This window comes from Wyeomyia smithii, chromosome 3 (genome assembly GCF_029784165.1).
Source record: "Wyeomyia smithii strain HCP4-BCI-WySm-NY-G18 chromosome 3, ASM2978416v1, whole genome shotgun sequence".
NCBI lineage: Eukaryota > Metazoa > Arthropoda > Insecta > Diptera > Culicidae > Wyeomyia > Wyeomyia smithii.
The window spans coordinates 64,126,275-64,145,149 of NC_073696.1; the positions used below are offsets into that span (position 1 = coordinate 64,126,275).

Below are 18,875 nucleotides of genomic sequence, written 5' to 3' on the forward strand. Positions count from 1 at the left end.
TGGAAGAACTTGTAAATCAAATATTCAAGACGGCTGAAAAACATGTGTCCCCAAATTCCCTTAATTAATTTTGACGGTTTCAAACAAATTTTACGCAAAGTCGACGTACTCAAACAACCCTGTACTGTCAAAAGTGCACGAATTTTGCTTGTAACAAAATTCGAGCCCACTTGCTGATTGATGGACAGAGCGCTGAAAGGGAGAAAAACATGGTCGCCATTACGGTAGAAAGACGGCAGTGCGATTAAAATTTCGGAAAAGTTGAAAATTTAGCAGGATTTTAGGGTTTGTTAATGTCTTTAAGGTGTAAGATTTGTGCATCATAACGCTGTGGTCTATTTGCGAATATTTTAGAACACGCAGCGTTGATTGTGTGTGGGAAAAGGGGCCGGCAAAAAATATATTTCTATTTCGGTTCGTCTCGCCAGTGATTGGAAAAGAAGATTTTTTCTTCTGGTGTTGCTTATGTACTAGTGTTTCGATGATCACCGTCATCATTGTCATTATCATTCTCGGCTGATTGGTGTCCAAAAATCAGTACAATAATTGCCATCGTGATACCCAAAATTTTGAGTTTTCTTTTGTCAAGTGCTAGTGCTCCATAATCTGTACTTGAACATGCACCTTGAACCTAAACGGTGGACTTTAGCTCACGATTTTATAAATTTCCTGTTCCATCTGGGTTCAAGCACCGAGGTTTTCGGATTATTTACTAAGACAAAGTCGCACAATAGGGGCGCGATGTAAGAAAGAGAATAATCATACAAGATCGAGGCTAGACGAGTTGAGTCGAGGTTACGGTGGCCGTCACTATTAATGTATGTACGTGGTACTGAATCGAACAAAATGTAGACACACTTTAAATATGTCTGCTAGCTGCTGGTTAAGTTTTTTTTTTGCGAGACGAGGTGACTGGCAAAAAGAAATCGTGATTGTTGTCGAGTCTCAAGTAGAGTGTTGGGTTTCTAGTTTAATAATTCAAATAATGAAAAAGTTACGGAAACTAGTGAAGGGACAAATTTGGACAAACAGAAGACAGAACAGAAAACAGAGACGAGGGAAATTTTTTCCTAATTCTAGTCACACCTTCTATTCCCGTTCATCTTCGCATTCCCGCGAAACTACATACATTGCCCGCTTTACTAAACTTAAAATTTTCAATGGCTGTTTGAAAACATTAAGGATGTAAATGAGATAACAGTTGAAAAATATTTACAATAACTAGGGGCGTCGAAATGCAGACAAAATTATATGCAAAGAAACCCTATTGATGCGGTCGCGTATGTAGGTCGAGTTTTTGGTAATTATGTCTTGTTATCTCAGTTTCTGAATATGGCTTTTCGGTGCTTTTCGTATTACTTACATTCTGGTGACACCCTTAATCAAGATTTGTTCAAAAGCAACAATGACAATAATTTTTGATAATAATTACGTTCCAGAATTCATCATAGCTGCTGTTTTTTTGAACTGGTGAAACAACATGAACAGAAAAATCAAGCTAAAACATAGAAACGGTATTTTTTCCGCGACACAATGACTTGGTTCGAGAGTGGACGATTCATTCATAAAGCATCATCGTCGACGGCTACCAACACAGCGACAGTGCTTCGGTCCTTAACGGCTTGAACAGCCAGCTAGAGCGGCCAGCAGCAGGAATTACTACCGCTATCCTTCACCCCGCTGAAGTGTATTGAAATTCATAAAAATAGGACATTGTCAGCGAAAATTCTGTACCAGTGTGTGTTTGCGGAAAGAGAAGCTGTAGAAATTTAGTGAGCGAAGCGTTTCAAGGCGAATCGATTGATAAAGTAAATAAAAAACGTAAAATAATAACAAATTCAGCAGAAGAAAGCGAGACAAAGAAGATCGCTAGTGATTACAGTGCAAAAGTCGTGCAGAAGATAAATTCGAGCAGATTTCTGGATCTGCCAGTGATTTGCTTGTTTCGCTTGACGGGCGAACGGAAGAGAAGGTTAGACAGACCTAGCGAAAGCGGTCTGCCAAGGAGAGGAGGCGAGGAAGGTGATTAAATTGGATTTGCTTTCAAAATGAGCCGCATTTCGACGCAGAAGAAGGAAGGCAAAATGCGGATTCGGGCTTTCCCGGTAAGTGTGATCTTTTGTTGCTTCATTCATTACCCCCTCATGTGGCGATGGGTACGCAAATATAGAAACGCGAATTGGTAACGGCGAGTTGGCGGATGCCCCAGCATCAGCTGGTGGGCCCGTGGGAAGCAATGAACTTTGCGTAGCCAGTAAAACGCTCGAGTCGTAATTTGTTAGATGTCAACTTTGTTGTGTGCTGATTCAATGTTTTATTTTCTTCTGTTGTGTGCTGATTCAATGTTTTATTTTCTTCTTAAAACCATACTAGTAGTAATTTACAAATACTAACCACTGCGAATTATTATTTGGCAGGGAACCAGCGATGTGAAAGCCAACACATTTTGCTTAAAGTGCGATTTTGGAATCGGCAAAGAGGTCTCTTTGATTTTAAATTGCATAAATTGAATATGTTTTTTAAGATTTTTTATGTTCAAACATCTTATGTCACATCATCCAGTACCTACCGTTTTGAGGTGACATTTACCATATCGTTGAGCGCCTTGGCGTGTCTCTACTTATACTTCTACCAGCAAAAGGTGTAGTTTGGTGTGAAACTTCCTCTCTACCCTGATTGGCTCTATGCGTGAACATTGGGTCTCTGCATTGCCAAAGTTTTTGAATGGCGAACCCAGCGCTTCTTTCCTTGATAATTTTCGTGCATTTAAACGCATACTGAGGTCTTCTTCAATGCTTGTTAATCAATTAAAGCGAACGAATTTCGGTTGATTATGAATCTAGTGTGCTTAGGGTGAGAACTTTCTTGAATGCTGAGTGTTAGTGAGCCTACTTATATTTAAAACAAGATGGGCTGGGTCTAGCGTCTTTTGGTTGTTCTCTTGGATCTACGAGAAACTTTGTCAGACAATATGTAAATAAACAGACGTAGTCGACTCCGGTAGGGATTCCGAGGCAACGAACCTTTGGAGACACACCGTTAGTCGATGAGTTATTAATTGGGGAACAAATAATATGAAAATTTGAAGCTCATTCATTCGATGCTAATTAAATGCCATAATTTCACGCTCACCCCTCGCCTTTTCTTTAAGTAATGCACTGTCATGCAAAATCAGCATTATTAAACAATAAACAGTCGTAAATAGATCAAGATTATTCAATGTTCATAAAAGCTCTCAAAAAAGATGTTTTTTAGGTTCATTAAAATTTACTTTTATTAACTATAAAACGTCTATTTAGTTCTCTTTTTAAACAATCATTATTCAACTTACTAAAATAATAGTCGAAATGAACAAACTACCTGAAATAAAAGTTTCCCTGCAACTCTACAATAATCACGACGTTTTTAATGCATTACAGAAGGAATAGACTTCCAAGCTTGTAAAAAATATTAGTAAAGAATATTGTGTAGAAGTGATGATCAGCGACCTCTGAAAATAATTAGCGTAATACAGTGTAGCACATATGTGCAAAAAAGAAGCTAGATAATAATTTTTCGCGTAATGTTTTAAATGGGCGCAGATCAAAAACACGCGAGTTTTTATGTTATGTTATTGTGCATGACGGCATTAATTTGATGAGAGCGACTTTTGAGAATTTTGGTAAAACTACCAAACAACACATTACACTTATCTATATACATAAACCCTTTTGCACCGTTCTGTAGCCATTTTAACTTTATGCGTGCTTCACTTATCGTAAGTAAACTTTAACGACGTTGACCGACGTAAACACACAGACGTATTCAACAGAGCGATTATCAATCAGATGAATCTGACACATCTTGACGTAAATCACGTACCAGCTGATAGCATACCGTTCTTCAAACGCAAGTAAAATACTAGCTACCGTTACTGGTTACTGGGCGTATTATTTCATCTTAAATATTGTTTTATTTTTAAACAGGATCAAAAAAGAATGAGTGAAAAGAATGGAAATATTCAAAGTTGATTTTATTTTTGATGTAAATGTCAGACTGATCGATTTGGAACATTAACATTATTAACGAAGCTTTCCGAAAAGTGACTGGAATAGCAAGCTTCACTGATATTAACACAGAGTTATTCTAAGGATAGATTAGTAGTACCATCATTATTTAGTGTGCGACCAAATGAAAGGTATTTTCAGTTTCACATACACACACATTCTTACGCACTTTTTAGTCTTCTTCAATTGACAGTCTATTTTCTGTGTTAATAACATTTTTGTCAGAGGCAAACATGCAATTACGTTAGAAATGATTTGAATGAAATGATAAGTTTCTTGAACTTGGAGTTAGTTTGAAAAGTTTTCAATTACAATTGGCAATATGATTAACATTGTCAATTCTAGATAAATATTTCAAAAGGTCCTATCTGCTTTCATCGTTTTTCTGGAGCGTCTTTTCATTTTGGAAATGATTCAGCTTTGGTAACTCTCCCAAGCGTGGTTTTCGTTCAGAAGGCCATTGTGATTCTTCCGTTATAAACTTGTGCAAATAACGTGTCATAAAAGGTGTTTAATAAGTTGTGGTGATTGAAACAAAGTGTTCGATCAAAAAATCGATCGAAGCAGATAGGACCTTTTGAAATGTTTCTCTAGAATTGGAATCGAAAACATTTTAAACTAACTTTTAAATTAAAGGCTTGAAGTTTAACATTTCCTGCGAACCCTTTCCAATTTCAGTCACTTTCTCAGAGATGGCTGGACCGATTGTTACAATCTTACAGCGAATTTCTTTATTCCACTGGTTCAGTGTAAATCTACCCAAGAATAGAGAAACGGCACTGCAATTTACGACGCAAGTAATAAAAAGATGCCAGATAGTTGTTTACTAACTGAGCCCAAGCGGTGGGCTAAAACTGATAAATTTTACGGTGCGCCTCGGAGGTGCTGTCAGTTCAAAACTGGGTCAAAATCAAGCGAACAAAGAAGAGTTTTGACAACAGTTAGGTTGGCTCCAGTTCAAAATTAAGTGGGCTGTGGAAATAAATAAATTCGCTATGAGTGTCAAATGGAAGTTCTAACTGTCCCATAGGCAAGGGGATTTCATTATAATCGGACCGTTTGTTTAAATATGTATTATGTACATATTGAGAGTGTGGAGTGAACGTTTAGTGCAGATGACAGTTGAAACTATAATAAAAATTTATTGATTACTAAAGCTTTCGTATTCGACATGTTGAATTGACGCAAGATGGAATCAATGTAAGCCTCCTGGTCCAGCGACACTAAACCTTCTGCACGGCTAACGCTACTACCCAGGTCCGTCATTCGAAATGTACTGCTGAGCTTTGCCTGGATTTCGTTCTTAACGCATTCATTGTTCGAGCATATCAGTACGTTATCAACGTACACCGCAACGAATACGATCTCCCCACCTTGGATCCAGTATTTCAGGCAACGGTCGTAATCGGATTGGTGCAGTCCCATCTTTCTAAGCGCGGCGTTCAGTTTAGCGTTCCAAATCCTGCTGGATTGTTTGAGACTGTAGAGTGCCTTCTTTAAGCAGTAATGGCATCCATCTGATCCACTAGCAAGTTGTTTTTGGCCGTCGACGCAAACAGGTACCGCAGTGGATTGTGATGGACCACAGGCGAGTAGGTTTCGTCGTAGTCCACCCTCTCTCGATGCGAGTGGCTTAGATTACCAAGCATTCAATTAATATAATATTATCAATATATTATTGATCCACGCTTACACGTGCGTCATTTACTCTTGCATTTCCGGCGTTCAGAGTCGTCTCGCGATAATGGTTGCTGATGCGTCACAGGATCATCTTTGCTCCTCCTGGCCTCGGCTTGACAAAGTGGATTCCTTGCACTGCTCTAACTGGACTAGGTCCCGATTCGTTAATAAAATTCGCCTCCTGACTCTTGAAAATTTACCTTGACTTAGGATCGTACAACTTGTACCCTGTCGTGTCTTCTTCGAAATCTGCCAGCACACATTCATGGGATTCAGCGTCCCACTTACTTTCGCTTTCTTCTCTTTGCTTCCGAACACTCGGACATGGAGCGACATCGTGACCGTGAGTGAGCGAACATGTAGACAGTCGCCAAAACTGTTTCTGCCCAAGAAAATTTCGGTAGTCCTGCGTCAAACAACATGCAGCAAGTACGCTCTACAATAGATCGTTCGGCTCGTTCTGCCACACCAATATGTTCTGGAATGTAGTCCTAAATTGTTTGATGCCGTATGCCATGCTGCTTCAGGTAGCCCTCGAAACAGTGGTTTACGTACTCCTCTCCATTATCGATCCTCAGTACCTTGAGTTTCAAGCCAGATTGTCGTTTCGTCGTTTCATCGAAATCCTTGAATGCTGTCAAGACTTCCGACTTCGATTTTGTTTGGTTTTGTTTTGATTGGTCATCTACGAGTACGAGAAAATATCGACTGTTCTTTCGTTGGTCCTGGGGCTTGAGAACCAGCGAACCCGTTGCTACCACGTTTCATGCTTGCATCCGAATCAACAACGTCTTTGGTGGAATTAAACGTCGACAGGACTGCACAAAATGCGTTGGGTTTTGGCGCACTGTTCAGTCCTTGGTTATATGGTCGTATTTCTGACATTTCCGGCACTTTGAACCTTTGAGGGAATAGGATTTACTACCCACTCGTCTGAAATCGCAAGACAGGTTCCGTCCAGCTGCTGCGGCGTAGTTATAATTGGTGAAATCACACGATGACAAATCCGTCTTGATTAATTTGCACAATAGTCCGACTCGTCTTGAAAATTTGGGAAAATGTTCGAGACCCGAGTCCTCAAATACCTTCTCCAGCTTTGACCCCACCTCTTCGGATGTCATCGCTGCCCGGAAGTGGACGTGATTAACAGGATCAAGAAGTTATTGCCCTTCGATCATTATCTGCATTCACGGCGCCGTAGGTTTCATGCTCCTCCAGCTTCGGTTGGACGACGCATCAGAGGTCCTTGAGCTCCAGGATTGTTTCAACGTCAAACTTCCAGGTGGCCAAATTTTCTCGTCCTCAGAGCCGCTCAATTCCAGGAAAGCTTGATGTGGACACACTACTACTGTTTCACTATTTTGATCAAACTTTTATATTCTGAGTGGATTATTTTTCAAGAGCTTCGAGAAATTGTCTAACAGAACAGTCACACCGGGTCCCTATTGCAATGAGAACGTCTAGTTGGGTGACAGTTGGAAGTATAATAAAAATTTATTATTTCGCCCTTCTATGGATCCTTTGAATATTAATGCTTTTGATATGCCGGTACGTTTTTCCTGTATGGACTTCCTCACTGCGACCAGAATCGTAGATCTATTGTGATATATGCCCGGGTGTCTGCTGTAACCCTCACTGCTATTATTAGCAACACCATTATTGAGAAGTGGCATACTTATTATTATTGTTTATCAGTGCTTGTGTGTAATGTGATACTCTTCCTTTTACACACTTACTGTTCTACTATACCGATGCTCGTTCCTCTTGCCAAATATCACCAATTATAATTCCCTGGAGGAGTTTAGTCGTGCGTCCTTCTGGCCAGTTTTACTATAAAGAGGGACTTATGTTTTTGTTAAGAGGAGGTTACGCAAAGGTGTTGTAGATTTCAGCGTAAAGGAAGGGTAAGTAGTGGGGAGCCTGAGAATGAACCCATACTTAAAAAGTCCAGTTTTGACATCGAATGGCCTGATTCTACTAAGATTCGAACGCACGACCATTCGCTTGATAAAGCGGACTCTGTAACCTTGCGGCTACGCAGCTCCCCCTGCCGGTACGTTATTGTTGATAAATATTATTTTACTATTTTACGAGCTATCAATATAGCGTGTTCTAGTTAAACTATTTTTTTTTGGTTTTCAAAAAAGAATGCTGAATATTTCTAACCGGAAACGTGATGCAAACTATGAGCCTATAGTTTATAGGCATTTAAAATTTACCGAATGTTAATTTTATTGATTTCATGTTAGTAAAGACTGGAACGCACAAAAATTGGTCGACAAAAAATCGCTTCTTTTAGTCAAAATTCGTGATACAAAAATCTTCCTATTTTTATTTTGGTAGTTCAACTCACATATCTAAAGGAAAATATGTTCGTTTATTATTTTGGTATGCCAAATCCAAACTGCCGTGCCTTCCGCTTAATCCCTTTCATTAAATTGTGTACAGTGGTCTTATCGACCTTATTCGTCGCCAAACGCCAGATAGATTTATTCTGCTGCTCGTTTTCGATGGATTTATTAGTTTTTTTTTTTGATATTCCGTTTGACCATGTCTCAATACTGTTCGATAGGGCGGAAATCTAGGCTGTTAGGAGGGTTGTGATCTTAGGGTACCCCAACCACGTTGTTCGCATCGTACCACTCGATCGCCTTTTTCCCATAGCGGCAGCTTGCCAAGTCCGACCAGAACAGCACAGGCCTGTTATGTTGCTCTAGGAATCGTAACAGCCGATTTTCCAGGCACTCCTGGACGTAGATCTCTTGATTGACGGTTTCGTAGCGATGAAAATGCCGCTTTTCAGACCACACGTGCATATGGCCTGCTAGACGAGGTATTTTTTCGGGAACTTCGATAGTTTGATGGTTTTGAAAATTTAGGCCACCTTCCCTTTTCCTGCTACGGTATAAAATTCCTGTCCCGAAAGCTGCTGAAAATCAACCTTCACATAAGTTTCGTCACTCACGGTCGAACTTTGTAAGCAGATTACAGTTTTCCGGACCACTGCTTTTTCTGTATTTGTTCAAAATCTGGGTTCGTCACCTTCACCGTTTTAAACGTCGACAACCCGGCTGGTTTCTTGGCCCGCTGCACATAAGTATGGGAGACAATTAGCTTGCCAGTGACGTACCTGATGGAAAGGTTAGGATTCCGCATATAATTCGCTGCCACCTTCTTTATCGTCACTGCCACGTCTGAATTACGATTGCCGCCGCTTCAAGGCTTCCTGGCGGTCGACAGGTGCTCCCCGAACACTTTTAAAATATATGTTACGGTTGATTTGGCCACATCCAGCAATTTTGCCAATTTGAGGTGCGAGAACGTCGGAATCACTTGCTGCACGAGCAAAATTTTGACACACTGCTCCTCTTGCTTGGACGCCATTTTGAAAACTGGCGAGCAAACGGGGAAAACTCATTTCAGCAACCATTGTATATACACTTAACTTTCAAATGCGACATTTCATGGTTTTTTTAATGCATTTTTAACAGACATACACCAATTTGAAGTCGACCAATTTTTGCGCGTTCCAGTCTTTAATGGCAAAAATATGGATTTTTCTGAAGATTTTTCATAATTATTACAAGGAGAAAAATGGGTCACATTATTTGCCTCGATTTCATATTTCGCCTTGGGCGAATCTCTATACACCGTTTTGGGCATGTGATATGTGTGAAATATTCGCTCTATCTGTCAAAAACAGTTGAGGCTCTATGGTGATCTTTTTATAAAAAGTTAAGAACCAGTTTATATAAAAGAATAACCAGTGAAAAAAAAGATGCCTAATAGATAAGAAAACCACGATTTTTCGAGATTCCGGTTTTTGGAAAGCTGAGCAAAATTGAGGAAAATGCTTAAATACTCCTCAATATTTGTACTTTTGGAACTAATACCAAGAAACAGTAAATTGATGTGTAACGAGCGATTTCCTGTTTCTGTGAACCTGTACACAACTAAATAGTGTTCAAACACTTTCCTATATTGATATTTTTGGAACCAAAATTGTGCTCAGAAACTTAAAATTGGTGTCTGACGCCGTTTCGAAGCCCGACACGGCGATTTCCAGTTTACGAATAGTGAATCGACGTTCTCCGGTATTCTCCATACAACATTAATTACCGATGTTTCAATTGATGACTATTGGGATATTTGAGGGATATGTGAAGTGGCAGATATTGAATTTCAAGCGATTTCTGGACTTTCATGAAAACATTTCTAGAGAAGTGCTACAAAAATTCGCTTTGATCGATCATTTGTTTTTACCTCCCAATAATTTGATAGCGGAGAGTCTAAGCACGTTATGAAAAGTTACCGGAGCTGGTATATTATTGAATTGAAGATTTATCAAGAACATCGATTGAAGGAGATAAGACCTTCGGAAATGTTTTTATATATAAATGGCGGTGTGGTTGAGTATCCATCATCATTCCGGAATAGCTGGACCAAACTTGACACATTTATTTTTCGATACAAGTTCGATTGTTATAGAAGGATAAACCTAAGATTGACCCATGATAGAAAACATGATTTTCTTACAATCCAGTTTCAAATTATAGGGTTAATAGTAACATAGAATATCGGGGGAGCTGCGTAGCCGCAAGGTTACAGAGTCCGCTTTGGTAAGCGGGTGGTCGTGGGTTCGAATCTTAGTAGAATTAGGCCATTTGGTTGTAGAAGGACTTAGCATGGGTCCCCACCACGTACCATTCCTTTAATCTGAATTCTGCAGTATCACTGTTGATTCTCCTTCTAACAAAAATAAGTCCCTATTATATTAAACTGGTGTGAGTAACATATGTAAGTTCTCTCCAAGGAATTGAAATCAAGCGATACTGTTAGGATGAACAGAGGCTCTGTATAGTAGAGCAGTAAGCTTGAAACGGAAACTTACACACAAGCACGCGGATATGAATGATAAGCGTATCACGTACTTCAATAGTGATACTGCCAATAATATGAAGTGCGGAGTATAGAAAACACCTGGGCAATATCACAATAGATCTAATCTCAGGTCGCAGTGATGAGTGCACACAGGACAAAAGAGTTGTCAAAAGTGGTTGTGTGTTCTACCTCAACAATTTTTTCTTACAAATTTGTCTTCAACAAACGTAAAATAATTATTTTCTTTCATTATGTTACTCGAATGATGCAGAGGCGTATCCAGAAATTTAATCATAATTTAATAAATTCTCGAGAAAAAAAAGATCGTAAAGGTGAAATTTAAGTATAAATAAAAAAAAAACAAAAAAATTACTCCGGATAATCGAGTCCAAAACTTCGGATAATCGAGTCACCGGGTAATCAAAAAACCCGGAAAAGCGAGTCCGACCTATAAATTCCATAAGTGTGAGAGTTACAGGGACCACAGTTTTTTTTTGTGTTAGGTCGCAAGCGTTTCTCAGTCGCAAGTTCTTCTCGTTTAAGTTCTCAGTCGTTTTGAGCTAAATTTTGATGGGATTCTTTTCATTTTTTCTAGTTTAGGTGTTTTTGGGCTGAATCTGAAATTATTATTGTTATTTTTTTGCTGATATTTTTGTATTAGGCGCAAATTGAGGTTTTGTATTTATGATACTTTGACATTCATAGTATGAATTTCATACCAAATGAAAAAGTTTTGATTTTTCCTTGCACTAGAAGCATTGACGCTGTGGCTGTGACTGTCACAATGCCAGTTAAACATCGGAATGTGTTTCAAAACAAAAATCAACATAGAGATCTGATTTTGCTGAGCTTTATTAGCTTAGAGATCCGATTTTGCTTAGCTTTTATAACCTCATAATTCGAAAGACGTAAAGTTTCGAAGATTCGATTCAAATGACTGAAAGTATTTGAAACATTTTATTATAATTTTATTCAAAAAATTATAACCGGCTATCGGTGTAAGCATAATAGTATCTTCGCGATGGAAAAAATGCGTTCTGTATCGGATATGACTAAATTGAAACAGCGGATTCGTTTATTGTACAGAGCTGATATTAAATGAGAAAATATAAAAATCAATTTTCTTTAAATACAACAAAAACTGAATTTTATTGAATAAAAAAATGAACCTGGACATAAGATGGTACGGTACGTAGATAACACTGGTCATCACTGGTGTGGTCCTAAAACTCAAATAGGAAAAAACGAAAAATTATAGCTTTTTAACCATTTCTGTAAATTTTGGTGCCCCTAGCCACTAACATTTTATCAGCGACTTGAATGAGTTTTCTTGTAAACATAACGTAGTAACAGATTGCAGTAACAGATCATAACATTTGATTCGATAAATAAACGTAACTTGAGCATACCACATTACACCCGAAACGAAAGAACACGCGAAATCGACAGCGATGCAGACGAAGACACTTCATTCATGGCATCAGTTTTCTGGGATGCTTTCGGGTGATTTTTATTGATTACACTGGTCAACACAGCTCAAACTAGAAAAAAATGAAAGATTTTAGGGTTTTGGCCATTCATGCGAATCTTGGTGGCCCCAACCACTAACATTTTTTCAGAGACTTAAGTTTTTTTGTAAACATACCGTAAAGTGACGAACCCGGTGAGCATTTACTATGCGAACTCTTACGTAAGTCGACGCGTTTTGGTAATGGCTAGGGGTACCAAAATTCACAGGAATGGTTAAAAAGCTATAACCTTTCTAGGGCAGCTGTTTCGAGCTTTAGGGTAGCACTGTTTTTATCGCTTTTGTCGACCAGTGTAATTTTCAAGTAGCTAAAACGATCATTGGTGAGTGGTATGCGAACTTACTGAAGAATTTGAATGTTGAATTTAAAAGAAAGGTTTCATTTGGTCATCTTTTCAACTTTACCTCCCATCATAGCCCATCTCTTAAACATTTCTTCGAACTTGGTCCATAACAGCTATTTTTTCCTTAATGGACAACCAAGTTTTCTTCAGTCTTTCCTTGAAAAACACAATGACGCCATTGTCTTTCATACGGCAACCTGTTCATAAGATTCTTCTGTAAATTTTCTGCTTTATGGTTCCTAGAGATCTCCCAGTTGGTATGTTCGAGTCTCGGCTCGGGAGAGACTGTTAGTGTCAGTAGGATCGTAGCGCTAGCCCCGCAATTGTCCTGTACACTTAACAGTCGGCTGCGAAGTCTGTGTATAGTAAAACAGAAGGTCGAATTCCTATACGGAATGTAGCACCATGGCTTTGCTTTGCTTTGGTTCCTAGAGATATGAAAACTTTATGTACCCTCACTTAGCTACAGATTACTTTCCAAACGAGGAACTTTTTCTGAAATTTTGAATTCTTTATCATTTCACCATTTTACGGGATGAACGAGCTAAACTTCTTGTTTAGAAATTTGTGCGAAAACAACTTTGCAGTATGGTTTATCTCATCCGTAACGACACAAGCGTATACTTCGTCAGCTAGCCCTCGCAGAACTTGCTTGTGCGTTTCTTTGTCTCCTTTGTGCGCAGATTCGATTCACGATTAGTGTTCATATACACTCATTATATATTTATAAACTCACTAAAATCATACTGCAGATTACACTGTAAAGTGTACCTGATGAATGTCATCAAACAGGAACAAACACAATATCTGCTTTAAGGTTTTTTATTATGTCAAATTTACTGCAATTTCTGTTTTTTATAATAAATATATAATTCTACTACAAACTAAAGAAACGACAACCGTCAGCTGTGTTACTTTAACCAATCACTGAAGTGTTTGTAATTGATTTTCTTACACTTCCACACTTTGCGGTCGTCACAAAGCTACCTAACCTTTCGTTGATATCGGCAAACTTTCCAGTATAGAAAATATAAAGATCTTGCTGGGGCAAAACAATGTCTGGTTAATATTTCACTAATCAATAACGAATGGAGTGCACTTGGTTGGCAACACAAAACCGACCGTATATTTTTTCTTATCAAGTCTGTAGAATAATTAGCGAGCGTCTGTCGTAAAGTTTTGTCAAAGATTACTTGTCAATTTTTGGTATCAGTGTTGTTTGCCAGCCTGGTACTAGTCTAGAAGCCTCGCACTTAATCCCATAACATATAATAATTATTGTTGCTTTTGATGTGCATTGCGTTTGAGTAGATACAACTAAGAGCTTCGCTTTTAGTTTTACGTTGTCATCGAAGCAGCTGTTTCGATTCAATCATAGTGATCGATGTCTAAAGTATTTTTCTAGTGCTGATTCTCAACTGACAGAACGTTGTCCAACTGTTGCAAAAAATAAAAAAATAAAAATAATCCGACTTGTTTTTTGTATGTTTAGTTTTTTTGACAGATTACTCAAACTATATCGTGTTGTACTTGTTTTATTTTATTTTCGAGAATTTTACTTCTAGAACAAAAATCAATATTTTTAGTAAACAAATCGACCTTTAATTAACTGCTAGTAAGTTCTCATGGAATGCTAGCGGGAATCAAAAAACGATTGAAGTTAGCACTACTTTCTAGGAAAATGTCTCGTATGAATACCGTCCCGATGTTCAAAACCCATCCCGTCTGGTGTGACATCTACGCCGAGTTTCCTTTTATTTATGTACATACTCAGGTTACGCAACTGGTTTACGTTACATCTAATGAGTTTTGTTTTTCTACTTTTTTCTATTAAAGATGACTATGGACGAAAAGTACGTCGAGTCCATTTGGTCGCTGCTGAAAAATGCAATACAGGAAATCCAAAAGAAGAACAACTCAGGCCTATCGTTCGAGGAGTTGTACCGGAATGCATACACGATGGTGCTGCATAAACACGGTGAACGGTTGTACACAGGCCTGAAGGATGTGGTGACGCTCCACCTGGAGACGAAGGTCCGAGAGGAAGTGCTGCGTAGTTTTAACTGTAATTTCCTGCAGACGCTCAATCAGTCCTGGAACGATCACCAGACGTCGATGGTGATGATCCGGGATATTTTGATGTACATGGACCGAGTGTACGTGCAGCAGAACGATGTAGATAATGTGTACAACCTAGGCTTGATAATATTTCGCGATCAGGTAAAACATTTTATCGATCAGAGTAAGGGTTTATCAAAAATGTAATTCGTTTTATTCTATTCACAGGTTGTTCGATATGGGCGCATTCGAGATCACATGCGTGAAACTTTACTTAGTATGGTGATGTGCGAACGGAAGGGTGAAGCGATAGATCACATCGCTATTAAAAATGCCTGCCAAATGCTGATGGTTCTTGGTATCAACAGCCGTTGGGTTTATGAGGAAGATTTCGAGCGGCCGTTTCTTACACAGTCGGCGGCTTTCTACAAGCTCGAATCTCAGAAGTTCCTTTCGGAGAACAGTGCCAGCGTGTACATTCGCCGCGTCGAGGCTCGTATCACTGAAGAAGCGGAACGTGCTAAACTGTATCTGGACGAGAGTACCGAGTGCCGCATCGTCGAAGTTGTTGAAGATGAGCTGATAAAGAAGCACATGCGTACGATCGTGGAGATGGAGAACTCCGGTGTGGTTTACATGCTCAAAAACACCAAGACGGAAGATCTGGCTTGCATGTATAAATTGTTCTCGAGGGTCACCGGCGGTTTGAAGACAATCGCTGACTGCGTTTCGCAGCATTTACGTTCGATGGGCAAAAATTTGGTTAAAGAAGAGGAAAGTGGAACAAATCCGATTACGTTCGTACAGAACCTGCTGGATCTGAAGGATCGTTTCGATCATTTCCTGCACCACTCGTTCAACAATGACAAGATCTTCAAGAACATGATTTCGTCCGATTTCGAACATTTCCTGAACTTGAACAGCAAGTCACCGGAATATTTGTCACTGTTTATCGACGATAAACTGAAGAAAGGATGCAAGGGGGTATGTTTCAGAGGTTTTTTCTTACATTGGACATTTAAAATATTTGCGTTCGTTTTAGATGTCGGAGCAAGAGATTGAAACCATACTGGACAAAACTATGGTATTATTCAGATATTTATTGGAGAAGGACGTGTTTGAACGATATTATAAGGCACATTTAGCGAAGCGTCTGCTGCTAAATAAATCTGTAAGCGACGATTCGGAAAAGAATATGATATCGAAATTAAAGGTAATTTTCACTCATTGATAAAAAGCTGAACGTATGTATAATAATTCCTCTTAATTTAGACTGAATGCGGTTGTCAATTTACCTCAAAATTGGAAGGCATGTTCAAGGATATGTCCGTGTCGAACACGGTAATGGAGGAATTCAAAAATCACATCAGTAACGATCCTTCCGCTCTGGATGGTGTAGAGCTGTCAGTGCGAATTCTTACTACCGGATTCTGGCCAACACAGGTGCGTAATATTAGATTAGAAGCTTGCTTGATAGATAGTATGTTTTTTTTTCTTTGTTTTCTTCAGTCGGCAACGCCAAATTGCAACATCCCACAGGCGCCAAGACGAGCATTCGAAACATTCAAACGATTCTACTTAGCAAAGCACTCGGGTCGGCAATTAACTTTACAGCCACAGTTAGGTCAGTTGGAGAGTATCAAACCGTATACGCAAACAGTTTAAAATTAATTTATATTTGTTATGGTATGCAGGCACAGTGTACATGAACGCTGAATTTTACGGGATCAAAGCCGACAAGGAAAGTGCGGACGGAGCGTGCAGTAGTACAGCCGTAGCTTCCGGGTCGACGGGGCCCCCACTAGCGTTGGGTGCGCCTAGGAAACATGTCCTGCAACTTTCAACTTATCAGGTTATTATCTATCGCAAAACCGTACGGCTAATTCAAAACTTACTGTTTGGCATTCCCTTTTTGTTTTTTCAAGATGTGTGTCCTGATGCTGTTCAATAACCGCGAAAGGTTAAGCTATGACGAAATTCAGCAGGAAACAGACATCCCCGGAAAAGATTTAATTCGCGCATTGCAGTCGCTATCGATGGGCAAACAGCAGCAAAGGTTGCTGGTGCGAACACCCAAGTCAAAGGACATCGAACCGACGAATATGTTTTACGTCAATGATGCTTTCGTGTCCAAATTCCACAAGTAAGTTTGATCGATTAGTATTCAATCTTGCACAATCATGCTCATTGTTTTACCAGTAAATTGTTGTTGAAAATGAATTTTAAGTTTCGTTTTCATGTTTTTGTTCGACTGTTTTATGTAGCTGTAAAACTACTTTTCGTTGTGGTTTTAAAATTAGCTCAAAACGTTAAAGAAATTGTTAAGCTTTTGCATTACATTACAGTGGGGCTAACTAAAGTGAAAAATCACCACGTGCCTCCATCAAAATTGAGCATTGATAGCCGACGCATGGTGGTTTTTAACTTTAAATTCTGTGAACAAAATACTTCGACCTACCTAGTCTAGAAACAAATAGAGGCAATAACAATGTGCGAGTGGAGAGATTATACCTTTAACTAAAAATTGGTCCAAAATAATTTAAACCCATGTGTGGAACATAAAATAAGAGAGTCGATATACAAAGCTATTCTTCTTTTAATTAATTTTAATAGTTTTAATTAAAATACTCGCAAGACAACCGTGAGCAATAAACATCTTATTTTTAGCAATATAAAACTTTTATCAAGAAAAAACGGCGAATTCTCGTTGATTTCATTTTATTGTTACCAAATTATCAATGAATTTGTAAAGATTCAACAAATTCGAAAATGGCAAATTAAATCAAAAATTGTCACAGTGCATGGAATTGTTCAGTTTCAAATTTATTCTAATATTCCAAAATAATTTCTCCAGGGTCAAAATTCAAACGGTAGCCGCCAAGGGCGAATCGGAGCCAGAGAGGAAAGAAACTCGAAGCAAGGTGGACGAAGACCGGAAGCACGAAATAGAGGCCGCTATTGTGAGGATCATGAAGGCACGGAAGAAGATGGCTGTGAGTAACCTTTCTCTGTTGAATGCAACTCTTGTGTTAACCCTTTCTTATCGTTTTTACAGCACAACCTGCTGGTATCAGATGTGACCACCCAGTTAAAGAGCCGGTTTATGCCCTCTCCGGTGATTATCAAGAAGAGAATAGAGGGTCTTATCGAGCGCGAGTATCTGGCGCGAACGCCCGAGGATAGGAAAGTTTATGTGTATCTAGCTTGAACTGCTTATTAGTGATGTAAACCTATTGGAAAAAAGAGAACCGTACGTTGCCGCACGGACATACAAACCGACACTCATCCCTTCACACAGAACACACAGACACACGCTACATAAACGAAAATAAGCACGTGCGCGTACACAATCGCTTCCTTATACAAGATGATAATGCACGGATTATAACGGAAGCGAATATACATTGTAACACTCAAACAATGAAAGTTAACTGACGAATGCCTGTGACCTACGCATAAGCTTGTTGCATTCGCCGAAAATCTCTCTACTAGATTTGATCCACAATAGACCCCATTATAAACTCTATCTTACGTATCGACCGATTGAAATTACGCTAACACTGTGGCTTAGCAAGAACACCGGAACGGTTTCTGCTCTAAAAAAGCAACGTAGCTTAATTCCCCAGCTGGATCTTAATGTATGCAGTGCTATGCACTTTTCATTAACGGTGTACAAATGAGTAAATCAGACCTTCTAACTATATTTTCGCATACATCAATCAGTTCAATCCGCAATGCTTCGGTCGTTTCGATTTGTTTCAATTCATAGCTTTCTTCACATATGCGTGCGACATGTGACATCCCACAACTATCACTAGGTCTAAAAACGCAGACCTACAAAATTTCCAAAATAAAAAAATAAACAGTGAAGGGAAATTAACAGTGTGGTAATATTTTTTGCGAAGTGAACAAGGAGAAGAGGAAGAATATTATATAGTAATTAAAATAAATTAATTATTAAATTTGAGAAAAGAAATCTCTGATTAATAAAAATAAAGATCAGCAAACCAAAAGCGAGAAAAAATGGCATTCAGTGGAAAGTTTTATCGCATCCGAACTGCTGAGGTTTGACTTACTTTCATAAGATTAAAACCGATGTATTTCAATTTTTATTAGTTATTTCGAAAATCGAAAGAACTATTTTGGTCGTATGTAAAGTCCGTACTTTCAAAAACGTCTCTTAATTTCGTTAAGATTGAAATGATATCAAAATTTTATGCTCGATTATCTGGGATTTTCTCAAGTGTCCATTGTAAATACGATAATTCCAGCTCGTGAGCATAGTTTTTTTTTGTTTAAACGATTTTGTCTAATTTTTGGAGATAATACAACTTAAAT

At 38.7% G+C, this 18,875-nt stretch overlaps 1 protein-coding gene across 2 annotated transcripts; it reads left to right on the forward strand.

Moving 5' to 3' along the window:
* Positions 1 to 156: 156 nt before the first annotated feature.
* On the forward strand, positions 157 to 18,643 carry LOC129731012 (cullin-3). 2 transcript variants are annotated; one of them, XM_055690712.1, is made up of 11 exons: positions 157 to 285; positions 1,440 to 2,105; positions 14,316 to 14,699; positions 14,766 to 15,521; positions 15,580 to 15,750; positions 15,810 to 15,980; positions 16,047 to 16,161; positions 16,232 to 16,389; positions 16,463 to 16,680; positions 17,392 to 17,530; positions 17,593 to 18,643. In XM_055690712.1, exons 2-11 carry the CDS (start codon positions 2,049 to 2,051, stop codon positions 17,743 to 17,745), a joined length of 2,322 nt encoding a protein of 773 aa, XP_055546687.1. In that variant the 5' UTR covers positions 157 to 285; positions 1,440 to 2,048; the 3' UTR covers positions 17,746 to 18,643. The 2 variants fall into 2 exon arrangements, with proteins under 2 accessions (XP_055546687.1, XP_055546688.1); XM_055690713.1 differs by lacking the exon at positions 157 to 285 and adding an exon at positions 286 to 304.
* The last annotated feature ends 232 nt before the right edge of the window (positions 18,644 to 18,875 follow it).